The sequence below is a fragment of the Hypanus sabinus genome, chromosome 9 (assembly GCF_030144855.1).
Source record: "Hypanus sabinus isolate sHypSab1 chromosome 9, sHypSab1.hap1, whole genome shotgun sequence".
NCBI classification, from domain to species: domain Eukaryota; kingdom Metazoa; phylum Chordata; class Chondrichthyes; order Myliobatiformes; family Dasyatidae; genus Hypanus; species Hypanus sabinus.
The window spans coordinates 38,110,578-38,135,215 of NC_082714.1; the positions used below are offsets into that span (position 1 = coordinate 38,110,578).

General features: G+C 42.2%; 2 protein-coding genes and 1 long non-coding RNA gene across 3 annotated transcripts in view; all 3 read right to left on the reverse strand.

The window, feature by feature from the left end:
- The window catches only part of LOC132399267 (cytochrome P450 3A30-like), a 160,775-nt gene that overhangs the window by 95,581 nt on the left and 40,556 nt on the right, over positions 1 to 24,638 (reverse strand). The gene's annotated exons all lie outside the window — the stretch shown is intronic.
- On the reverse strand, positions 6,461 to 7,651 carry LOC132398812 (general transcription factor II-I repeat domain-containing protein 2-like). Its single transcript, XM_059978654.1, has 2 exons — positions 6,709 to 7,651; positions 6,461 to 6,624 (listed from the first exon to the last, which is right to left on the reverse strand). Exon 1 carries the CDS (start codon positions 7,481 to 7,483, stop codon positions 6,902 to 6,904), a length of 582 nt encoding a protein of 193 aa, XP_059834637.1. The 5' UTR covers positions 7,484 to 7,651; the 3' UTR covers positions 6,461 to 6,624; positions 6,709 to 6,901.
- Positions 7,840 to 20,434, reverse strand: LOC132398813 (uncharacterized). Its single transcript, XR_009513804.1, has 3 exons — positions 20,358 to 20,434; positions 10,965 to 11,283; positions 7,840 to 8,060 (listed from the first exon to the last, which is right to left on the reverse strand). It is a non-coding gene; the product is annotated as an uncharacterized LOC132398813 (long non-coding RNA).

Consider the following 24,638-nt stretch of genomic DNA (forward strand, 5'->3'; position numbering starts at 1 on the left):
ATGTTTTGTGGGCAGATCACAAAACCACTAGATATTCTACTTGCTATATTGCAAAGCTATGATTACTGTATTCTGTAGATCTAGTCATCTAAACAAACTAGTGATTTTATGATCTTCTAAAGGATTCAGTGAATTTAACTCTTGGGTATTCAGGTATAGCATCATGAAGATGAAGGCTGGCCATTGCTAGGGTGAACTTCAAGCCAGATTAAAGAGTTGAGGCAAGAGAGCAGAAAGCGAACCAGGGTTCAGCCCCACTACTCCACGCCAGTTAAAGTGTCGAGTGAAATTAAAGCAATGAGGCCCAAGTGTGGAAAACAAACCAGTGGTCTCCCCCATTATTCTGCACTGATTAAAGCATGAAGGCCTGAGAGCAGAAAATGAACCCGTGTTCAGCAGCGTCTGCCTACATTTGCCTCATCTCCCTCTCTTTTTGCTACTACCATCAGATGGGAAGTGCAGGAATCTTGCGTCCTTCACTGTCAGTTGTTGCCCTGCAGCCATCGGGCTCCTGGACCAGCTTCACTTGCCTCAATGCTGAACTGGGTCCACAGCTGTAGACTCAGTTTTGGGGACTCTGTAGCTCATGATCTATATACCATCTGTCCCGATGAAGGGTCTAGCCCTGAAAACAGCAACTGTTTACTCTTTTCCATAGATACTGCCTGGCCTGCTGAGTTCCTCTAGCATTTTGTGTGTGTTGCTATATATTATTTGTTTACTTCTTTATTACTTGCATGCTTTTTCCTCTTTTGCACATTGGATGTTTGTCTTTGTTATGTGTGTGTGTTTTTTGTGGGTTCTGTTGTGTTTCTTTGCCTTATGGGTGCCTGCAAGAAGCCGAATCTCAAGGATGTATATAGTATACATACCTTGATTATAACATTACTTTGAACTTTGAAGCTTCTGTGTCTCTGGTAGCAGCGTTATTGGTCTTCTTGGTCTTCTTCTGAAGTCCAGTCTAACAGCATAGGAGCATCCTTCCTGACCTGGTGAATCGGTCCTCCAAATTTAATAACAAATATAAGCAAGAATACAGGAAAGACATCGCAAAATTTGTGCCATAGTGTCAGAACAACAACCTATCCCTTAATGTCAGGAAGATGAAAGAGCTGGGTGTTGACCTAAAGAAGTGGGAGTAATGAACACAACCCTGTCCTCATCAATGGAGCATCTGTGGAGATTTTCAAGTTCCTAGTCATCCAAAGCACTAGCAACTTCACCTCGTTTCCCAATACTAATGTGGTGATGGGAAAATCACATTGGTAAATGCCCTTTTGTAGGCATCTGAGAAGATTCAGCTTGTCCACATTGAATTGACTTTATCTCTTGCATCCTTCACATACATGAGGAGTAAAAATCTTTATGTTACGTCTCCATCTAAATGTGCAATCATAGTAATTCATAATAAATAGAACAGTCAATGTAATATAGAGTACACTCAAGTCAGCGTGAGTTCATCAGCCTGATGGCCTGGTGGAAGAAGCTGTCCCGGAGCCTGTTGGTCCTGGCTTTTTTGCTGCAGTACCGCTTCCCGGATGGTAGCAGCTGGAATAGATTGTGGTTGGGATGGCTTGGGTCCCCAATGATCCTACAGGCCCTTTTTACACACCTGTCCTTGTAAATGTCCTGAATTTCTATAGAGGTATCCAGGCAGGTTGCATCCCAGCTTGATAGGGTAACTGCTCTGCTCTGGAATGACAGAACTTGCAGAGAGTGATAAACACTACCCAGACCATTGCAGGCTGATCACTTCCTTCCTTCCAATCCATCTTCATACAATATTGCTTCAGGAAGACTAATGCAGTCAAAGGATGCCTCTTTCCTCTTTTGTGCCTTCTGGGTGAAGATACAAGAGCTTGAAAGTTGAACTGTGCAGATTCAAGGACACATGCACCTTCCTAGTGTTGTTATGTTCTTGGTCTCTTAATTCTCCCTCTCTTGATTATTCCATTATTGTCACTTCAGCATTTTTTTGCCCTACTTCACATTAGAATATTATAGACAACAGACAATAGACAGTAGGCGCAGGAGTAGGCCATTCGGCCCTTCTAGCCAGCACCGCCATTCACTGTGATCATGGCTGATCATACACAATCAGTACCCCGTTCCTGCCCTCTCCCCATATCCCTTGACCCTGCTATCTATAAGAGCACTATCTAACACTCTTGAAAGCATCCAGAGAATTGGCCTCCACTGCCTTCTGGGGCAGAGCATTCCACATATCCACCACTCTCTGGGTGAAAAAGTTTTTCCGCATCTCTGTTCTAAATGGCCTACCCCTTATTCTTAAACTGTGGCCTCTCGTTCTGGACTCACCCATCAGCAGGAACATGCTTCCTGCCTCCAGCATGTCCAAGCCCTTAATAATCTTATATGTTTCAATCAGATCCCCTCTCATCCTTCTAAATTCCAATGTATACAAGCCCAGTTGCTCCAATCTTTCAACATATGACAGTCCCGCCATTCTGGGAATTAACCTTGTGAATCTACACTGCACTCCCTCAATAGCAAGAACGTCCTTCCTCAAATTTGGAGACCAAAACTGCACACAATACTCCAGGTGGGGTCTCACCAAGGCCCTGTACAGCTGCAGAAGGACCTCTTTACTCCTATACTCAATTCCTTTTGTTATAAAGGCCAGCATGCCATTATCTTTCTTCACTGCCTGCTGTACCTGCATGCTTGCTTTCATTGATTGATGTACAAGAACACCTAGAGCTCGTTGTACTTCCCCTTTTCCTAATTTGACTCCATTTAGATAGTAATCTGCCTTCCTGTTCTTGCCACCAATGTGGATAACCTCACATTTATCCACATTAAACTGCATCTGCCATACATTTGCCCACTCACCTAGCCTGTCCAAGTCACCCTGCATTCTCATAACATCCTCCTGACATTTCACACTGCCACCCAGCTTTGTGTCATTGGCAAATTTGCTAATGTTACTTTTAATCCCTTCATCTAAATCATTAATGTATATTGTAAACAGCTGTGGTCCCAGCACCGAACCTTGCGGTACCCCACTGGTCACAGCCTGCCATTCCGATTAAAAGGTTTTTGACAAGAATAGGCCATTCGACCCAAAAATAAAGTTTGCCAAATTCTTATTCACATACTGTGGTGAAACAACTATTGAGTTTAGGTTTGAAAGTCTCTAAGGTACTACTCTCAACTACACAACTAGGTAGATTGTTCCACGTGTCCACAACTTGCTGTAAAAAGAAATGCTTCCTGATGTTAGTCTGAGATCTCCCCTTAATCAGTCTCCACCTATGGCCCTGTGTCCTTGATGATGGATCCATTTTGAAATAGCAGCTGGCATCCACTTTACATGTACCCTTCATTTTTTTGAATACTTCCATATTGTCTCCTCTCATTCTATATTTACTTAGGCTAAAAAGATTTAACTCTTTCAGTCTTTCTTCATAGCTCATACCCTGCAGACCTGGAATGAGTCTAGTTGCCCTTCTCTGGACTCTCTCCAGTGCCTTCACATCCCTCACACAATATGGAGACCAAAATTGTACACAGTATTTGCGGTGTGGCTTCTCAAGTGCATTAAACTCCACTGAGCAGATTATATAGCCCAACATTCCATTAGCCTTCCTGATCACTTCTGTGCATTGTCTAGATGTTGATAGTAATGGATCTACCAGGATGCACAAATTCTTCTCATACAATGCACTTTCTAACTCAAGACTCCTCATTGTATATTCATATCTAATATTTCTACTTCCTATATGTAATACTTTACATTTATTTACATTATATTTCATCTGCCATTTATCAGTCCACATCTAGATTTTGTTTAGATCTAATGGTATTAATTCTGCTGTCTGAATATTTTCAGCCTGTCCCCCCTAATTTTGTGTCATTGGCATACTTTACTACTTTATTTGTTATGTGCTTATCCAAATCGTTAATGTAAATTAAAAACAGCAGTGGTCCCACAACTGATCCCTGCAGAACCCCACTTTTAACATCTTCAGGTGTGAAAATGATCCTCCACCATAACTCATTATTTTCTCTTTTTGAGCTGATTCTGCACACATTTATACACCTTACCCTGAATCCCTATCTCCAGTAATTTCATTATTAACCTCTTGTGGGGGATCTTGTCAAAAGCCTTCTGAAAGTCCAAGTAAACGATATCAACCGCTCTATTGTTATCATAAATTTCAGTTGCCTCCTCATCGAACTCCAGCATATTAGTAAAATATGATTTCCTCTTTCTGAACCCATGATGGCTTTCTGCTAACATATCTATTCCTATCATCTGCTTTTCCATTTCAGTCTTTATTATTGTTTTCATTATCTTGCCTGCAATACATGTTAAGCTTACTGGTCTATAGTTACCAGGGCCAGTGCAGTCACCCTTCTTCAATACCGGGACAATGTTAGTCCATTTACAGTCCTTAGGGATTTCACCAGACTTCAGAGACTTTTGAAAATTACAAAATTCTATTCTGATAGTTACAGAATATCAAATCTAGGCAGGCCTCCCCTTTGTTGGTGCATTAACATACTGGGTCAAAAAACAATCATTCAATGAATTCACTTTCCTGTAATCCATTAGTCATTGGGTTCTCCCACTCAATATCTGGGAAATTAAAGTCACCCATAACTATAACATCATCCTCAGAACTTGCTTATTTTAATATTCTGAGGCATCATTACTACCTTTGCATCATTCTGTTGCTTTACGCTCCAAGTTGTATTTATTGTATTTATTAATACCGTGTGCCTTTTACTCTGAGAACAAAGAATTTCATTGCACCCTGTACTGAACAATAAACCAGACAGAATCTGGATTTTCAAAGTGTTATTAACAGGGTGGATATTTGTTCTTTGTCTCATTTTGTGAACAGACAAATTAGAGTGAACGAGCATTGTCTCCTGCTGCCGAATGAGTTTCATTCAGTTCATACACCTCCTTGGAGTTTAGTTGAATTCAGTGCCTGGTTTTCAGCTGTGTTCTTGATTTGCTTCTATTGGTGAGTTCAGGTGAGCTCTTAAATTGAAGTTAATCTGCAAAACCCATGTTTGCTATATTCAAGAGATTAATTTATGTCGATTCAGAACTTGCCTCTGTTAGGAAGGTATGGTTGCAGTTTAAATCAGAGGGAAAAGGAAACTAAGAACTAGGAGCCAGTTTCAAAATGCAATGGTAATTTTTCCAGATTTAAGTTCTCTCCCCCTCCCCAGCACCCTTCCCCACCCTTATCACCTTGTTGAAACTGTATGAAACCCTATAAAATCTGAACTCATGGTTTTATTCTCTGTGAGGCCTCAAGTGCAGCACTCCATGCCTTGCACTGTTGCTCCACTCCACATTTTGAAACTCTCTTATACTAAGCGTGTTTATAAACATAGAAGGCAGGGAGCTCTGCTGTTTGAGTCGTCACCCACGCTGAAAGAAAATTTCACTCTTCAGAAACACTTTCACTGTCTCATTATTAGCCATTTGTTTCAAGAGTATCCAAAAGGACTCAACTTTTTTCACCATTAAAATCACGACCACATGTCAGATCACGTGGTGAATTGCTGGTGGCACATGGTGATTTAACTCTCTCTTCTCCTCGGCAGAGCTCTGACATTTGCAGCAGTATGCTTGGAAAGTTATTTGTACCAAGCTTTTATTCTCAGTAATTCCAGTCCCACCACCAAAATTTCAAAATATTCATATAATGAGAACACCGCGAAATACTAAACGAAATGTTGACAAACGTGGTCAAATTGTTAGTGTTGAGGTATGTTTTAAAGGAGATGAAGGATGGGCAGGGAGATTGAGGCAGCACAGTAGCAGAGCGGTTAGCATAACAGTGACAGTGACCAGGGCCCATTTCCAGCCGCCATCTGTATGGAGCTTGTACTCTGTCCCCGTTTCAATGTAAATTTGCTCCAAATGCTTCTGTTTCCTCCCATTTTCCAAAGAAATACAGGTTAGTAGGTTAATTGGTTACATGGATATAATTGGGTGGCGCAGGATCGTTAGATCAGAAGGGCCTGTTGCCAAGCTGTATTTCTAAGAAAAATCTAAGACTTGGGGAGGAAATTCCAAAAATTTAGGACCTTGGAATCCAAGAGAACAGTTGCCAATGGTGGAAATATGAAAATATTCAGAGGAACATGAAGCCAGATTTAGTGCAATTGCATGGTAAATATTTTTTTTAAAACATACTAGTGCCTTTTATGAGCTATGGTACCTCAGAGTACCAGGGGCATACATGAGGCTAGACCAGGGGTCAGCAACCTTTACCACTGAAAGAGCCACTTGGACCCGTTTCCCACAGAAAAGAAAACACTGGGAGCCGCAAAACCCGTTTGACATTTAAAATGAAATAACACTGCATACAACGTTTTTTTTTGCCTTTATGCTATGTATAAACAAACTATAATGTGTTGCATTTATGAAATTGATGAACTCCTGCAGAGAAAACGAAATTACATTTCTGCTTGCAACAAAAACATTTTGAACTCCGAAAAAAAGACGTTGGGTTGAAAGTTACTTTTAAGTAAAATACTCAATGTCTATTTGAGTCCTTCTTGTATTTATGAAAAACGCCGAACTTAAATTTTCCGCCAGCAGCAAACCAAAAATAACATCAGCCAGCTGTCAGCCTGAAAAATAAAAGACTATTTCACTGAACAATGAAAAAATATGAATATACATAAAATAATAGGCAATTAAAATATTTATCATACTTGGTTAATGGGATTTCTGCTCCTGGACCTCAGCGCACAGCGTCTGCACATCAGGGCTGTATGACGTCACCTTCATCTTTACACAAGATCGCAAGCTGTCATCTGTGAGGCGTGCGCGATGTTTGTTTTTAATAAAGTTCATGTTGGAGAACACCTGCTCACTTACATATGTGGATCCAAAGATCGACAGGACTCAAAGCGCATACTTTTTAATGTTTACATAAATGTCGGGCATAGCATTCCATGTTTCGAACACAAGTTTGTCCGGTTTTGGAAGGTTTTCAATATCACTCCATTTGTGTTTCTGAGCAAGAACAGCCTTCTGACGGGCAACATCTTCAAGGTCTGCTGTCAAGCGTCTAAACTTGGACACCCATATGTCTTTGTCGGCTATGTCGGCCAGTTCCATCTCAAGATCAGGTTGACTCACAGCTGCCAATGCAGTCGTATTCAGTAGGGAAGGATCGATGCTTAAGGGAGTGACCGGGAAGGATAATGTGTTTTTTTCCTCTCTGAACTCACAGAAGCGTTTCCCAAACGATGTTTGCATTGCGATGATTGCAGAATGTAAATACTCCGAAATTATCATGTCGTGACCTTGTTTGAACTCTCTCAAATTGGGGAAGTGAGACAAAGTGCCTTTCTGTAAATCTCTGGCAAGCAACGTCAACTTGCGCTCGAATGCCAAAACATCCTCCAACATGTGCAGGGCTGTGCGTCCTTTCCCCTGAAGAGCTGTGTTCAGCGTGTTCAGGTGCGCTGTCATGTCTACCATGAAGTGTAGCTTTTCCAGACACTCTGGCTGTTCCAGCTCAGGAAAGGTGAGCCCTTTGCTGCCCAGGAAAGTTTTCACTTCTTCCAGACACGCGACAAAGCGTTTCAGCACCTTCCGTCTGGACAGCCAGCGATAAAAACACGTTGTAGCGGTGTCAGTAAACTGCAGTCAAAGATAGCTTTATTCGAACTAAACAGCCTTGCTTTTAAGCCTCCCTCAACCCAGCCCCCATGGACGCAGATGCTGCAAAAGACGCGTACTCACAAACCCCCGTAGGCTATCTCCCTTAGCCGGAATGCTGGCTAATTGTGAGCCGTTTCGGATGTGCCAGCCACACTTAGATTGTACAAGATCACCATAATCTTCAAATTTAGAATTACATTTCAAAAGCTAACAAACTAACATAAAATACATTTTAATTAAATACTGACCAATTATTTCCCAAAGCCACAGGGAGCCGCAGCACAGAGGTGAAAGAGCCACAAATGGCTCGGGAGCCGCAGGTTGCCGACCCCCGGGCTAGACTCTTGTGATCCTGGAGTTGGAAGAAATTACATAGATTGGAAGGCAGGAGGCTCTGGAAGGATTTAAATACAACAATGAGAATTTTGAAATGAAAGCACAACATAGACAAGAATAAACGCACATTTTGTCACAGGAAAAAAGCATCCATCATCAGGGACCCCACCACCCTAGTCATAGTCTCTTCTCACTGCTACCATCAGGAAGAAGGCACAGGAGCCTCAAGACTCACACCCAGGTTCAGGAGTAGTTATTATCCCTCAACCATTAGGCTCTTGAACGAGAGGGGATAACTTCACTTACCCCATCACTATGTACTCATATTAAAGACTCTTCGCCTCATGTTCTCATTACTTATTGTTTTTTTTTTCTTCTTTTGTATTGCAGTTTGTTGCCTTTTGAACACTGATTGTCTGCCCTGTTGGGTACAGTCTTTTATTGATTCTGTTATGGTTATTGAATTTATTGAGTATGGACACAAGGAAATGAATCTCAGGGTTGTAAATGGTGACATAAATACACTTTGATAATAAATTTACTTGGAACTTTAAACTTTCAAGTTTAAGGTATTTAGTGGTGAAATGGTGGAGCAGACAGGATTGGCCAAATAGCCTAATTCTGCTCCTATGACTTCAGGTCTTATTATGTCCTAAGATAACGGAGAAACAGCATGTTTATAGAGTTTAGAACCACAGAAAGGAGCAGATTAAACAATCATATCTAGAGTTAGCAAAAACATGGACAAGCTGTTGCAGGAGTGACGTCAAGCATGATATAGGGTGTATTAATATTTCCATAGGAACATGTTCTTGAGCTCATCTTAAGTTCATTGTAACAAGCAGATTTTCAAATAAGCCCCTTCAGTTTCAAACACGTATCAACAAGAGGTTAAAGCATACTGTGGAATGGAATTTACGTCAGGGACTGAGACAATAGCTTTTGTCTTCTTATGTTGAACATAGAGAGTTTAGAGGTAGAAGCAGAGTCAAGAGAAGTCAAGATTCTCAGGCTATAGACATATTATAAGAAATGCTACCAGACATTTATATACCACCATCTGGATGATGATGGGGAAGAGAATAATATAGGTAAGTTGAAAAGCACCTGGCAGATTGGGTTAGATTTACTACAGTCATGTAGGATGACCTTGATTACCATTTTGGATGCAACCACCTATTCAGGATTTTGAAGAAAGGGGAGCTTAGAAATGGGAAGATGGTTTGCAACAACAGGAGGGACATGTTATGTTTTTATGAAGAGTCTGGGGGCTAATTACACAGATTTGTAAAGGAAGGATTCAGTAATTGAGAAGAGAGTAATAATGACTAATGTGATAATGATAATAAAATACAATAATGATTAATGTCAATAACATAGGTGGCAAATAACATATAGTCAAGAAATTCTGCAGTTTCTGGAAATCCAAGCAACACACACAAAGTGCTGGAGGAACTCAGCAGGCCAGGCAGCATCTATGCAAAGAGTGAACAGTTGACATTTCATCAGGATAAATAACATATAGCCTAAGCAGCTTGAATGTTGAGAGAGATGGGTATGGGGTTTGAGTGGCTTAAAGGAGAAGATGACCACAGAAAGGATTCAAGGGAGGCAGACGCAGGGAGAGCTATGGTTAGGAATTAGAGAAGGAGGGAAAATGTGGGTGAAGAGCAATAAAAAAGACTTTTGATCAAAGGTACTCTTAACTGTGATTCAAATAATGGAAGTGAGGTGGCAGTGTGGAGGGATGATAGTCAATATGGGTTGGGCTGTTTATGTGGAAGAAATGATTCAGTTAGGTTATGAGGACAATTAATTTTTTTAAAAGACAATGTTATGAATTGAAATGGAAATTAAAATGATACCATGAGAGTTCACTCTTTACAGAGGATGATGAGGAAAACAGTGGAAATACTTTAGTGAAAAAAATTTTGTTGTACGTAGGTCACAGATACTAGATGACAATTTTAACTAAGAGAATCAGAGTCAGAATCAGGTTTAACATCACCAGCATGTGTCATGAAATTTGTTAACTTAGAGGCAGAAGTTCAATGCAATACATGATAAATATAGAAAAAAATCAATTACAATAAGTATATATAGATATATAAAATAGTTAAATTAAAAATAGTGCAAAAACAGAAAAATTAAGTGAGGTAGTATTCATGGGTTCAATGTCCATTTAGAAATTGGATGGCAGAGGGAAAGAAGCTATTCCTGAATCTCTAAGTGTGTGCCATCAGGCTTCTGTACCTCCTTCCTGGTGGGAACAATGATAAGGGGGCATGTCCTGAGTAATGAGAGTCGTTAATAATGGATGCTGCCTTTCTGAGGCATTGCTCTTTGAAGATGTCTTAGATACTACAGAGGCTAGTACCCAAGATGGAGCTGACTAATTTTACAACTTTCTGTAGCTTCTTATGATCCTGTGCAGTAGTGCCACCCCCACCCAATACCAGACAGTGATGCAGTCTGTCAGAATGCTCCCCACATCTTAGAAATTTATGAGTGTTTTAGGTGACAAACCAAACCTCCCCAAATTCCTAATGAAATATAGCTGCTATCTTGCCTTCTTTATAATCAATATGTTGGGATCATAATCAATAAGTTATATATATAATTAATATGTTAGATCCTCAGAGATACTGACACCCAAGGACTTGAAATTACTTACTCTCTCCACTTCTTATCCCTCTATGAGGATTGGTTTGTGTTCCCTTGTCTTACCCTTTCTGAAGTCCACAATCAGTTCTTTGGTCTTACTGACACTGAGTGCAAGGTTGTTGCTGTGACACCACTCAACTAGTTGGTATATCTCATTCCTGTACACCCTCTTGTCTCCATTTGAGATTCTGCCAGCAATGACTTTATCATCATCAAATTTATAAATGGCGTTTGAGCTATACCTAGCCATACAATCATGAGTATGGAGAGAATAGAGCAGTGGCCGAAGCACACATACCTGAGGTGCTACAGTCTTGATCATCAGCGAGAAGAAGATTTTATTACCAATCCATACAGGTTGTGGTCTTATGGTTAGGAAGTCAAGAATCCAATTGCAGAGGGTGGTACAGAGGCCAAGGTTCTGTAGCTTTTCGATCAGGACTGTAGCAATGATGGTGTTAAATGCTGAGCTATGAACAGCAACCTGAAGATGGTGTTTATATTTTCCGGACAAGAAGGTGAAGTAAAGTGAGAGGATTTGGGAGTAGGAGGTCTCAGAGGAGTAGAGGACACTGAGTGTGAGTTATTCATTCGAGCCACTGTGCCACCTCAAGGTACTTGCAAGAAAAAAAAGAAAGAGAACATGTCTGATTTTATTATTTATTTATTTAGAGATAGAACATAGAACAGGCCCTTCCAACCCAACAAGCCACCCAGCAACCCACCTACTTAACTCTAGTCTAATCACGGGACAACTTACTGTGACAATTAACGTACTAATGATACATCTTTGGACTGTGGGAGGAAGCCAGAGCACATGTTCACAGGGAGAATGTACAAACTCCTTACAGATGGTGCCAGAATTGAACTCCAAACACCAACACCCTGAGCTTTGGATACCATTGGCAGGATGGCCTAGCAAAGGAGATTTGATAGAGATGTATAAGATGATAAGATCTATAGACAGAGTGGATAACCAAGACCTTTTTCCCAGGGTAGCAATGTCTAATACAAGAATCCACACCTTTAAGGTGATTGGAGGAGAGAACTGGGGGATATAAGAAGGTTTTTTACACAGGGGGTGGTGAGTGTATGGAATGCACTGCCAGGGGTGATGGTAGAGGCAGATACATTAGGGGCATTTAATCGACTCTTAGATAGGCACATGGATGAAAGAAAAATGGAGGGAAGGGATAGATTTAATCTTGGAGTAAGTTAAAAGGTTGGCTCAACATTCTGGCTGTTATGGCTGAACGGCCTGTACTGTTCTACATCCACACGTTAATACTTTCTTCCTCACCTCAAGCATATTATATCACTTCAATAGATTACATATTCATACCTAGAACACACAGACTTACCCTGCAATCTCCAGAAATTTATGAAAAATCATCATCTCTAGGGGACTTGGATGAACTTGGGTCAATGCAGATATAATGATTCCCATCTTAGACTACCAAACATCAAATGTTTCTATCTACACTCTGGGGTATGTAGAGGTTCTTGTGGTCCACAAAATAATAATGGCAGCAATAAAAAGAGGGACCTGCCCATGACTAAACCACACTATCTCTTGTTGCGAAATACACAGCAGGTAGAGAAAGAGAGCATATTCAGGCCAGAGCAATCCAAACGTGGACGAGTCTAGCTGGAGTCCCGAATGTGTTGCAGTAATAGTTACAGCAAAAATGCTGAAGTAATCACCCTCTGAAATGTATAAGTTTTATCATTGTTCTTGTAGTTCCAAGTAATTTCAAAATTGGTGTTAATGAATATGATATAGTTGGGATCACAGAGACATGGCTCCAGGGTGACCAAGGATGGGAGCTCAACATCCAGGGATATTCAATATTCAGGAGGGATAGACAGGAAAGAAAAGGAGGTGGGGTAGCATTGCTGGTTAGAGAGGAGATTAACGCAATAGAAAGGAAGGACATTAGCCTGGAGGATGTGGAATCATTTTGGGCAGAGCTGCATAACACTAAGGGGCAGAAAACGCTGGTGGGAGTTGTGTACAGGCCACCTAACAGTAGTAGTGAGGTTGGGGATGGCATTAAACAGGAAATTAGAAATGCGTGCAATAAAGGAACAGTAGTTATAATGGATGACTTCAATCTACATATAAATTGGGAGAACCAAATTGGTAAAGGTGCTGAAGAAGAGGATTTCTTGGAATGTATGCGAGATGGTTTTCTGAACCAACATGTCGAGGAATCAACTAGAGAGCAGCTCATTCTAGATTGGGTATTGAGCAATGAGGAAGGGTTAGTTAGCAATCTTGTCGTTCGAGGCCTCTTGGGTAAGAGTAACCATAATATGGTGGAATTCTTCATTAAGATGCAGAGTGACATGGTTAATTCAGAAACAAAGGTTCTGAACTTAAAGAAGGGTAACTTTGAAGGTATGAGACGTGAATTAGCTAAGATAGACTGGCAAATGATACTTGAAGGATTGACGGTGGATATGCAATGGCAAGCATTTAAAGATCGCATGGATGAACTACAACAATTGTTCATCCAAGTTTGGCAAAGAATAAACCAGGGAAGGTAGTGCACCCGTGGCTGACAAGGGAAATTAGGGATAGTATCAAGTCCAAAGAAGAAACATATAAATTAGCCAGAAAAAGCGGCACACCTGAGGACTGGGAGAAATTCAGAGTCCAGCAGAGGAGGACAAAGGGCTTAATTAGGAAAGGGAAAAAAGATTATGAGAGAAAGCTGGCAGGGAACATAAAAACTGACTGTTAAAGCTTTTATAGATATGTGAAAAGAAAAAGATTGGTCAAGACAAATGTAGGTCCCTTACAGTCAGAAACAGGTGAATTGATCATAGGGAACAAGGACATGGCAGACCAATTGAATAACTACTTTGGTTCTGTCTTCACTAAGGAGGACATAAATAATCTTCCGGAAATAGTAGGGGACCGAGGGTCTAGTGAGATGGAGGAACTGAGGGAAATACATGTTAGTAGGGAAGTGGTGTTAGGTAAATTGAAGGGATTAAAGGCAGATAAATCCCCAGGGCCAGATGGTCTGCATCCCAGAGTGCTTAAGGAAGTAGCCCAAGAAATAGTGGATGCACTCGTGATAATTTTTCAAAAGTCCTTAGATTCTGGATTAGTTCCTGAGGATTGGAGAGTGGCTAGTGTAACCCCACTTTTTAAAAAAGGAGGGAGAGAAAAACTGGGGAATTATAGACTGGATAGTCTGACATCAGTGGTGGGGAAAATGCTAGAGTCGGTTATCAAAGATGTGATAACAGCACATTTGGAAAGAGGTGAAATCATTGGACAAAGTCAGCATGGATTTGTGAAAGGAAAATCATGTCTGACGAACCTTACAGAATTCTTTGAAGATGTAACTAGTAGAGTGGATAGCCAGTGGATGTGGTATATTTAGATTTTCAAAAGGCTTTTGACAAGGTCCCACACAGGAGATTAGTGTGCAAACTTAAAGCACACGGTATGGGGGGTATGGTATTGATGTGGATAGAGAATTGGTTGGCAGACAGGAAGCAAAGAGTGGGAGTAAACGGGACCTTTTCAGAATGGCAGACAGTGACTAGTGGGGTACCGCAAGGCTCAATGCCGGGATCCAAGTTGTTTACAATATAAATGATTTAGACAAGGGAATTAAATGCAGCATCTCCAAGTTTGCGGATGACACGAAGCTGGGCGGCGGTGTTAGCTGTGAGGAGGATGCTAAAAGGATGCAGGATGACTTGGGTAGGTTAGGTGAGTGGGCAAATTCATGGCAGATGCAATTTAATGTGGATAAATGTGAGGTTATCCACTTTGGTTGCAAGAACAGGAAAACAGATTATTATCTGAATGGTGGCCGATTAGGAAAAGGGGAGGTGCAACGAGACCTGGGTGTCATTGTACACCAATCATTGAAGGTGGGCATGCAGGTACAGCAGGCGGTGAAAAAGGCAAATGGTATGTTGGCATTCACAGCAAAAGGATTTGAGTACAGGAGCAGGGAGGTTCTACTGCGGTTGTACAAGGCCTTGGTATGACCGCACCTAGAGTACTGTGTGCTACATTGGTCCCCTAATCTGAGGAAAGACATTCTTGCCATAGAGGGAGTACAAAGAAGGTTCACCAGATTGATTCCTGGGATAGCAGGACTTTCATATGAAGAAAGACTGGATCGACTAGGCTTATACTCACTGGAATTTAGAAGATTGATGGGGGATCTTATTGAAACATATAAAATTCTGAAGGGATTGGACAGGCTAGATGCAGGAAGATTATTTCCGATGTTGGGGAAGTTCAGAACGAGGGGTCACAGTTTAAGGATAAAGGGGAAGCCTTTTAGGACCGAGATGAGGAAAAACTTCTTCACACAGAGAGTGGTGAATCTGTGGAATTCTCTGCCACAGGAAACAGTTGAGGCCGGTTCATTGGCTATATTTAAGAGGAAGTTAGATATGGCCCTTGTGGCTAAAGGGATCGGGGGTATGGAGAGAAAGCAGGTACAGGGTTCTGAGTTGGATGATCAGCCATGATCATACTGAATGGCAGTGCAGGCTCGAAGGGCTGAATGGCCTACTCCTGCACCTATTTTCTATGTTTCTATGTTCCTATGGTGAACTATATCAAAATAGAATCATATTGTCAATTCAATTAAAGGAACATCAACAGGATGTGCAGACAGGGAGTTACACCCAAGGTGCAGGACACTGATAAATGGGTGACTGTAAGGAGGGAGAAAACAGATAGACAGCAAGTGCAGAGTACCCTGTAGCCATTCCCCTCACCAACCAATATATCACTTTGGATACTGTTGGTGGGGGATGACCTAGCAGAGTAATGCCACAGCAGTCAGGTCTCTGGCACTGAATCTGGCTCTGTGGCTCAGAAGAGAAGGGGGGAGAAGAGGTGTTCTGTAGTGACAGGGGATTCATTGGCTAGGGGAACAGACAGGAGGTTGTGTGGATGTGAGTGAGATTCCTGGATGGATTGAGTCACAGCATTCTTAAGGTTGAGGTTAAGCAGCCATTGCTTCTGGTCCACATTGGTACTAATGACATGGGTAGGAAGGATAACTGGAATGTGCTACTAGATCTCCTATTAGAGATTGGGAAAGGGCAGGTGACAGAAGTTTGTGTAGAGGAACACTTTGGATCTAGTGATCATAGTGCCATTAGTTTCAAGATAATTATGGAGGATCCACCTGGTCCTCAGGTTGAAACTCTAAATTGGAAAAAGGTCAATTTTGATGGCAGCAGAAAGGATCTGACAAACGTGGATTGGTACAAATTGATTATTGCCAAAGGTGTACTTAGTAAGTGGGAGGCCTTCAAAAGTGAAATTTTGAGTATAGAGTTTTTATGTTTCTGTCAGAATAAAAAAACAAGGATAACAGGTTTAGGGAACCTTAGTTTTTGTGAGATATTGAGGCCCTGGTTAAGAAAAAGGAGGTGCATAGCAGGTGTAGGCAGGTAGAACTATTGAAATATCACTGTGATGATTGTATGCTCTAGTATCAATTGTTTGGAACTAGAAATGTAAGAAATACAGGAGAACACTTAAGGAGAAAATCAGGAGGGTCAAAAGAAGGCATAAGGTTGCTGTAACAGACAAGGTGAAGGTAAATCACGGACCTTTACAGATATATTATGAGCAACGGGATAGCAAAGGACAAAATTGGTCCTCTGAAATCAGAATCAGTATCAAGTTTAATATGCTGGTAGAACACAGCAGGCCAGCATCTATAGGAAGAAGCACTGTCAACGTTTCGGGCCGAGATCCTTCGTCAGGACTAACTGAAAGGAAAGATAGTAAGAGATTTGAAAGTAGGAGGGGGCGGGGGAAATGCGAAATGATAGGAGAAGACCGGAGGGGGTGAGGTGAAGCTAAGAGCTGGAAAGGTGATTGGCAAAAGTGATACAGAGCTGGAGAAGGGAAAGGATCATGGGACAGGAGGCCTAGGTAGAAAGAAAGGGGGAGGGGAGCACCAGAGGGAGATGGAGAACAGGCAGAGTGATGTGCAGAGAGAGAAAGAAAAAAAAAGGGGGGGAAACTAAATAAATAAGGGATGGGGTAAGAAGGGGAGGAGGGGCATTAGCGGAAGTTAGAGAAGTCAATGTTCATGCCATCAGGTTGGAGGCTACCCAGACGGAATATCAGGTGTTGTTCCTCCAACCTGAGTGTGGATTCATCTTGACAGTAGAGGAGGCCATGGATAGACATATCAGAATGGGAATGGGATGTGGAATTAAAATGTGTGGCCACTGGGAGATCCTGCTTTCTCTGGCGGACCAAGCGAAACGGTCTCCCAGTCTGTGTCGGGTCTCACCAATATATAAAAAGCCACACCGGGAGTACCAGACACAGTATATCACACCAGCAGACTCACAGGTGAAGTGTCGCCTCACCTGGAAGGACTGTCTGTGGCCCTGAATGGTGGTGAGGGAGGAAGTGTAAGGGCAGGTGTAGCACATGTTCCACTTACAAGAATAAGTGCCAGGAGGGAGATCAGTGGGAAGGAATGGGGGGGACAAATGGACAAGGGAGTCGCGTAGGGAGAGATCCCTGCAGAAAGAGGGGAGGGAAAGATGTGCTTGGTAGTGGGATCCCATTGGAGGTGGCGGAAGTTACTGAGAATTCTCAGGATGAGGCTTTTTATTCCAGGATGAAGGAGATGTCTTCCTTTTTTAAACAAAGGGGCTTCCATTCTTCCACCATCAACCCTGCTCTCAAACGCATCTCTCCCATTTCACGTACATCTGCCCTCATCCCATCCGCCGGCCACCCCACTTGGGATAGGGTTCCCCTTGTCCTTACCTACCACCCCACCAGCCTCCGGGTCCAACGTATAATTCTCGGTAACTTCCGTCATCTCTAATGGGATCCCACTACCAAACGCATCTTTCCCTCCCCCCCTCTGCTTTCCGCAGGGATCATCCCTATGCGACTCCCTTGTCCACTCATCCGCCCCATCCCTTCCCACCAATCTCCCTCCTGGCACTTATCCTTGTAAGCGGAACAAGTGCTACAACTGCCCTTACACTTCCTCCCTCACCACCATTCAGGGCCACAGACAGTCCTTCCAGGTGAGGCGACACTTCACCTGTGAGTCAGCTAGAGTGGTATACTGTGTCTGGTGCTCCTGGTGCGGCCTTTTATGTATTGGTGAGACCCGACGCAGACTGGGAGAACGTTTCGCTGAACACCTACAGTCTGTCTGCCAGAGAAAGCAGGATCTCCCAGTTGCCACACATTTTAATTCCACATCCCATTCCCATTCTGATATGTCTATCCATGGCCTCCTCTACTGTCAAGATGAAGCCACACTCAGGTTGGAGGAACAACACCTTATATACCGTTTGCATAGCCTCCAGCCTGATGGCATGAACATTGACTTCTCTAACTTCTGCTAATGCCCCTCCTCCCCTTCTTAACCCATCCCTGATATATTTAGTTCCCCCCCCCCCTTTTTTTTTCTTTCACTCTCTGCCCATCACTTTGTCTGTTCTCCATCTCCCTCTGGTGCTCCCCTCCCCCTTTCTTTCTCCCGAGGCCTCCCGTCCCATGATCCTTTCCCTTCTCCAACTCTGTATCCCTTTTGCCAATCACCTTTCCAGCTCTTAGCTTCACCCCACCCCCTCCAGTCTTCTATCGTTTCACATTGCCCCCTCCCCCTCCTACTTTCAAATCTCTTACTATCTTTCCCTTCAGTTAGTCCTGATGAAGGGTCTTGGCCCAAAATGTTGATAGTGCTTCTTCCTATAGATGCTGCCTGGCCTGCTGCGTTCCACCAGCATTTTGTGTGTGTTGCTTGAATCTTCAGCATCTACACATTTCCTCGTGTCAAGTTTAATATCACTGGCACATGTCATGAAATTTGTTAACCAAGTGGCAGCAGTACAATACAATACGTGATAACATAGAAAGTAAATAAATAAACAGACAGGTGGATAAGTAAATAAATAGATCGACAATCAGTTACTGTATATATGTATATTAAGATCAGAATGGTAAGCTATGCATGGAGCCAAAAGAGATGAGAGAGATCTTAAATGCTTTTTTTTGGCATTTTACTCAGGAGACGGACACAGAGACATTATAGAAGCGAGGCAATCAGCAGTCAGGTCATGAACGATATAGAGATCACAATGGAGGAAGTTTTAGCTGTCTTGAGGTGAACTAGGGTGAATAAAGCCCCAGGGCCTGACAAGGTGTTCCCTCAGATCCTGTGGGAAGCTGGTGTAGAAATTAGCAGGGTCCCTAGCTGAGATATTTAAACTGCCCTTAGCCATGGGTAAGGTGTTGAGAGATTGGAAGAGAGCTTCTGTTGTTCTATTGTTTAGGAAAGGCTCCAAGAAAAAGCCAGGAAATTATAGGCTTGTGAGCCTGACACCAGTAGTAGGTAAGTTATTGGAAGGCATTCTAAGGGAGCGGATATGTAATTATTTGGATAGGCAAGAACTGATCAGGGATTATCAATGAGACTTTGTGCGTGGTAGGTTGAGTTTAACCAATCTTACAGAGATTTTCGAGGAAAATACCAGGAAAGTTGATGAAGGCAAGGCAGTGAATGTTATCTACATGGACTTTAGCAAGGCCTTTGACAAGGTCCCACATGGGAGGTTTGTAAAGAACGTTTTAGTTCCTTGGTATTCAAGATGAGGTGGTAATTTGGATTAGACAATGGCTCTGTGGGAGAAGTCAGAGAGCGGTAGTAGACGGTTGCCTCTCTGACTGGAGCCTTTGACTAGTGGTGTGCTGCAGGTATCAATGCTGGTTCCATTATTGAATGTCATCTATACCAATTATCTAGATAATAACATGGTAAACTGGATTAGCAAATTTGCAGATGACACCAAGATTGTAAGTGTAGTGGACAGCAAGGAAGGCTATCAAAGCTTGCAGCAGGATCTGCACCAGCTGGAAAAATGGGCTGAAAAATGGCAAATGGAATTTAATGTAGACAAATGTGAGGTGTTGCACTCAGGGAGGACAAACCATGCTAAGACTTCCATGGTGAGCATTTGGACGCTGAGGTGTATGGTAGAACGAAAGGATCTGGGAATACAGATCCATAGTTCCTTGAAAGTGATATCATAGATAGGTGGGGTTGTATAGAAGGATTTTGGCTCATTGCCTTCATAAATCAAATTACTGAGTTCACTAGTAATGTTGGAGTTGTTTAAGACAGAAAATCCTACAAAAAGTAGAGGATATGGCCCAGTCCATCACAGGTAAAGTCCTCTCCACCATTGAACACATCTACATGGAGCGCCGTCACAGGAAAGCGGCATCCATCATCAGTGACCCCCACCCAAACCACCCAGGTCATGCTCTCTTCCTGTTGCTGCCTTCAGGAAGAAGATACAGAAGTGTCAGGACTCACACTATCAGATTCAGGAACAGTTATTACCCTTCATCCAACGGTGGATAACTGCATATAATTTCACTTGTACCACTGATAAATTGTTTCTACAACCTATGGACTCACTTTCAAATACTCATCTCATGTTCTCAATATTTATTACTTATTTTTTTTCTTTTATGTTTGCCTTATGCACACTGGTTATCTGCCTTGTTGGGTGCAGTCTTTCTTTGATTCTATGATGATTATTGGATTTATTTGGTATGCCCACAAGAAAACGTATCAAAGGGTTGTAAATGGTGACATGTATGTACTTTGATAATGTTACAAAATCCCGTAACTGGATCACTTACCAGCAAAGATAGAGAGGTCCGTTGAAGTCTGATGGTACTATCTTTAAAAGTATTTACTGATAAAGGGCACAAAAATAAGATTAATGCAAACATACAGATAATATACGTTGTCAATACTAAATCTAAAGCATGGGTATAATAATAACCAATAAGAAATAGCTCTATCATTGTCTAGGGGTTAATGTATTGTCCGATGGAAAGATAACAGTCACTATCAGTTCGTTCAAGCTGCAGCGTTGTTGGGTTTAAGAGAGATGCGGTTTAAACTTGCCCAGGTCTTTTATGATGCCAATCCGTTGAGTCAGGGGAGCGGATTCCCCCATTGTTAGCTAAAAGCTGTTTTCCCATGGTTCCAGCCACGGAATTGAACGCACGTGGCCTCCTTCAGATGAGTTCCTGCTGTTACGTGGTCACTTAACATTTCTTCTGGTGCTTCTGAAGGGGTTGTACCCCAGACCTTCTTTTATCCTTACTCACAGGGTCTCAGATGTCAATCAGGTTGGGATGATGCAATCCCTCAACCAGCCCACTCTGGTCATCCCCTGAGGGGCTTCAATGAATAGTACAGTACTCAATACACAACTTGGTCTTCCGGAGACAATGGCCATGTCCCGTAGCTTTACATCACCAGGGAAACGAGGCATTTTGCACGTCTCCCTATCATTTCCTGGGCCCCTTGACCCAACCCAACAGTGATCTTGTGATTCTCACAAAGGAGGGGGCTACAGATGTAACAATAATAAAATTACTTCTAAAGTTTTGAACTTTTGAAGTAGAGGAGAATAACCTAACTGGTTCAAGCTGACGTGATGGCAGCAATAATTCAAATAACCATGTTATAATGGTGCATCTCTCAATGCACAGCACAATGAACCTTAAAGTGGACGGGCTGCAGCAGCAGAAGATCACAAGCATACACTCAGTGATCACTTTATTTGGCACAGGAGGTACCTAAAAAAGTGGCCACTAGGTATATATTCTGCTGTTTCCTCTAAAAATCTTTCTCAACATCCACAATTCCACCAATTTTCTTGTTTACTATAAATTTAACCATCACCTACATTTTCTTCCAAATCACTGTACAGTGTATCACAAACATCAAATTGATCCTTGAAGAACACCACTGTTCACAGATCTCCAATCAAAAGAACATCCCTCTTCCACTACCCTCTGTCTCTATGACCAAGCCAATTTTGGATCCAATTTACCATCTCCATTTGATTTAAACTTCTAGGTCAAAATACTTTGTGGGACCTTGTCAAATGCTTTATTTAAGTTCATGTGGACCACTGCTCTATTCTCATCAATCATCTTCATCACTGTATTAAGAATATCATCAGAGTTCTGAGACAGGACCTCCCCTGCATAGTCATTCTGACTGCCTTTAATAGTAGTAGGCAGCCGTCAATCCCAGGGGTTCATGGGTTTGCACCTCTGGTGGACTGTGTCCTCTCCAGGGCACAAGCCTGGGCGGGAAGATTTGAAGAACTGGCTGTTGCCCATGCAGCGGGTTCCCCCTCTCCACGTCACTGACATAGTCCAAGGGAAGGGCAAGTGTCAATACAGCTTGGCACCAGTGTCATCGCAGAGGTTGCCAGAGTGAAGTTGTAAACAACATCAAACTGCCTTAGGGACCCCAGCTTCGGATTTCTTCCTCATGATTTACTCCCAAAGCTTTCCCTTGGGTGGGTATGGCTGCAAGGCAGCAGTGGTTAAAAATCAGCGTTTTCTTTCTCCTAGGCAGGCTGCCATCCAAGGCTAAAGAGCCCCATCTGCCCAAAGCAACTGATTTTAAGGTATCAGTGATCCCCACCTGCCCAAAGCAACTGATTTTGAGGCACCAGTGGTCTACCTTTGCCCCTTCTCTTGTCAGTAGAAACAGTTCTGCCAGGCCTTGTGGCTAAGCCACACATGAAGGCCAAGAGTTAGACTTGGTTATCAGAGGCTGCACTTTATGGGCAGTGGGAGCTTATCCCCACTATCACCCCCAGCTATGACAACCTTAGGAACCAACTACCCCCAATTTTGCCATGATTTTCCAAATGTGAGTAAATCTTATCTCTAAGAATCTTCTCCAATAATTTCCTTATCAGTACTGTGAAGTTCACTGGCTTATAATTTCCAGATTTGTCCCTGCTGACCTTAAACAGAGGAACACATTGGATATTCTTTAGTCTTCTGGCACCTCATCCTTGGCTAAAGAAGATAGAAAGATCTCTATCAAGAGCCCAACAATCTCCCTTGCTTACCTTAGTACCTGTAATAAATCCCATCAGACCCTGGGATTTACCCACCTTAAAGTTTTTCAAGATACCTGTTGTGTATTTAATAATTCAATACTATTCGAGTACTCTTGTAAATATGTTTTTGATTAAACATTCTTTGCTTAAATAATTTATTACAATTTATATGTAAAAATAAATGAATTGTACACGTCATACTACCACATATTATGTAAAAGACAAAGTTAGAAACTCACTTTGGACAACCTCGTTTTACTTCAGATTAGTTTTATGTTTTGGAGTTACAAAAAGTAACATACCCCACAGCATCTCCTTCAAAATTTCAACATGCACTGGAATATCTACATACTCATTTCTAATCTCCCCGTTATTAAAATTCCTCTACTTTGTTGATGCAAAGTGCTCATCAAGAATTGCACCCACTTTCTCTGGCTCTCTACGTAAGTTCACTCCATTGTCTTTTGAGTGGACCTACCCTTTCCCTGGCTACCCTCTTGCTCCCAAAATAAGTATAAAATGCTTGGGATTTTCTTTAATCTTACTTGCTAAGAACATTTCATGGCCTCTTTTAGTGCTCCTAATTCCATACTTAAATTCTTTCCTGCTTCCTTTATATGCTTTGAGAGCCTTGTCTGGTTTCCGCTTTCTCAACTTTACATGTGCCTCCTTTTTCTTTTTGACAATACTTGTATCCCTTGTCATCCAAGGTTCCTAAAACTTGCCATATTTATCCTTCATCATTAGAGGAACATGCTGATTCTGAACTCAAACCAATTGGCTTTTAAAACACTCACAGGTGTTTGTCCTGGATTAACCCTCAAACAGCAGTTCTCAATCTACTTCCCCCATTTCCTGCATAATACTATTATTGCAATTAGCCTTCCACATTCTAGCACTTACATCCAAGGATTGTTCTTATCCCTATCCTCAAGATGGCGCTAAACGTCGACTCCTTTGCTTGCATCTTTGGAAATAGCTCTATTTCCATCCTTAACATCTCTATATTTCCCTTTCAGGGTTCATTTGAAGACACTGACCTGGAGCTACATGCTGACTTCGGTTCTTTTCCGCGAATAGGACCCGCTCTCAGGGTTTCACGACTGGTTGTTATCCAGCATGGCAAGGGCATGACCCAAGAGTTCGGCTCACCTTTGGAGGCCTAGGATCTCGGGGCTCTGGAGACGGGCAGATCGAAGATCGATGATCTGACAGACTGGTGTGTTGTGGGAGCTAGAAGATCTTTGGCTGTGTGCCCAGAGACCTGAGATCTTTCACAGAGCTCGGAAAAAGCGACACAACGGACTTCAAACATCGTAAACTAGCAAATTATTTGTTATGTCTCCCCTCTCGCTGTGAAACAGAGACATCTCTTTCTCTCTTATTAGGGAGAGAGAGAACCTGTGGTATGTCAAATACCAGTGAACCTTTGGAGTACTGCAAGTCTATGTCTTTGCTGTTGTTTTTGCTGCACACTTGAGTGCTCGATTACAGGTGCCAGTGCTTTTTATTTTGCCGGTGGGGGGAGGGGGGATCGTTGTTTGCTGCCACATATATTTTTGAGACAGCGATCTGGGAGGGACGTTGGGCTTCTAATATTTAACTGTCATTCATTCTTTGGGGGCACTCCTCTGATTTCGTGGACGGTTGCAAAGAAAAGGCATTTCAGGATGTATATTGGATACATTTCTCTGACAATGAAACCTTTGAAACCAATCTATCCTAAAATTTACAGAATTATGGTTACCATTCCCAAAATGCTCCCCCACTTAAACTTTGGTTACCTTCCCATGCTCATTCCCCAATGCCAGCTCCAGTACATTTCTAGTTGGACTATCAGCATATTTTTTACAAGGAACCCTCCTAAATGCTCCTCAAAATTCTACTCCATCTACCCCTGGGACTAAAGGAGTCCCAATCAAAATTGGGGAAGGGAATATCACGCACTATAACACCCTTCTAAATGTTAATCATCTCTCCATTTCCTATTGCATATCATGGGTTATGGGCCTTCCTCTAGCATTTATTGGCTAAGGGGTGG

Coding starts and splice junctions, on each gene's coding strand:
- LOC132398812 (XM_059978654.1), bottom strand. CDS start 7,483: ATGGTAGACATGACAGCGCACCTGAACACGCTGAACACAGCTCTTCAG.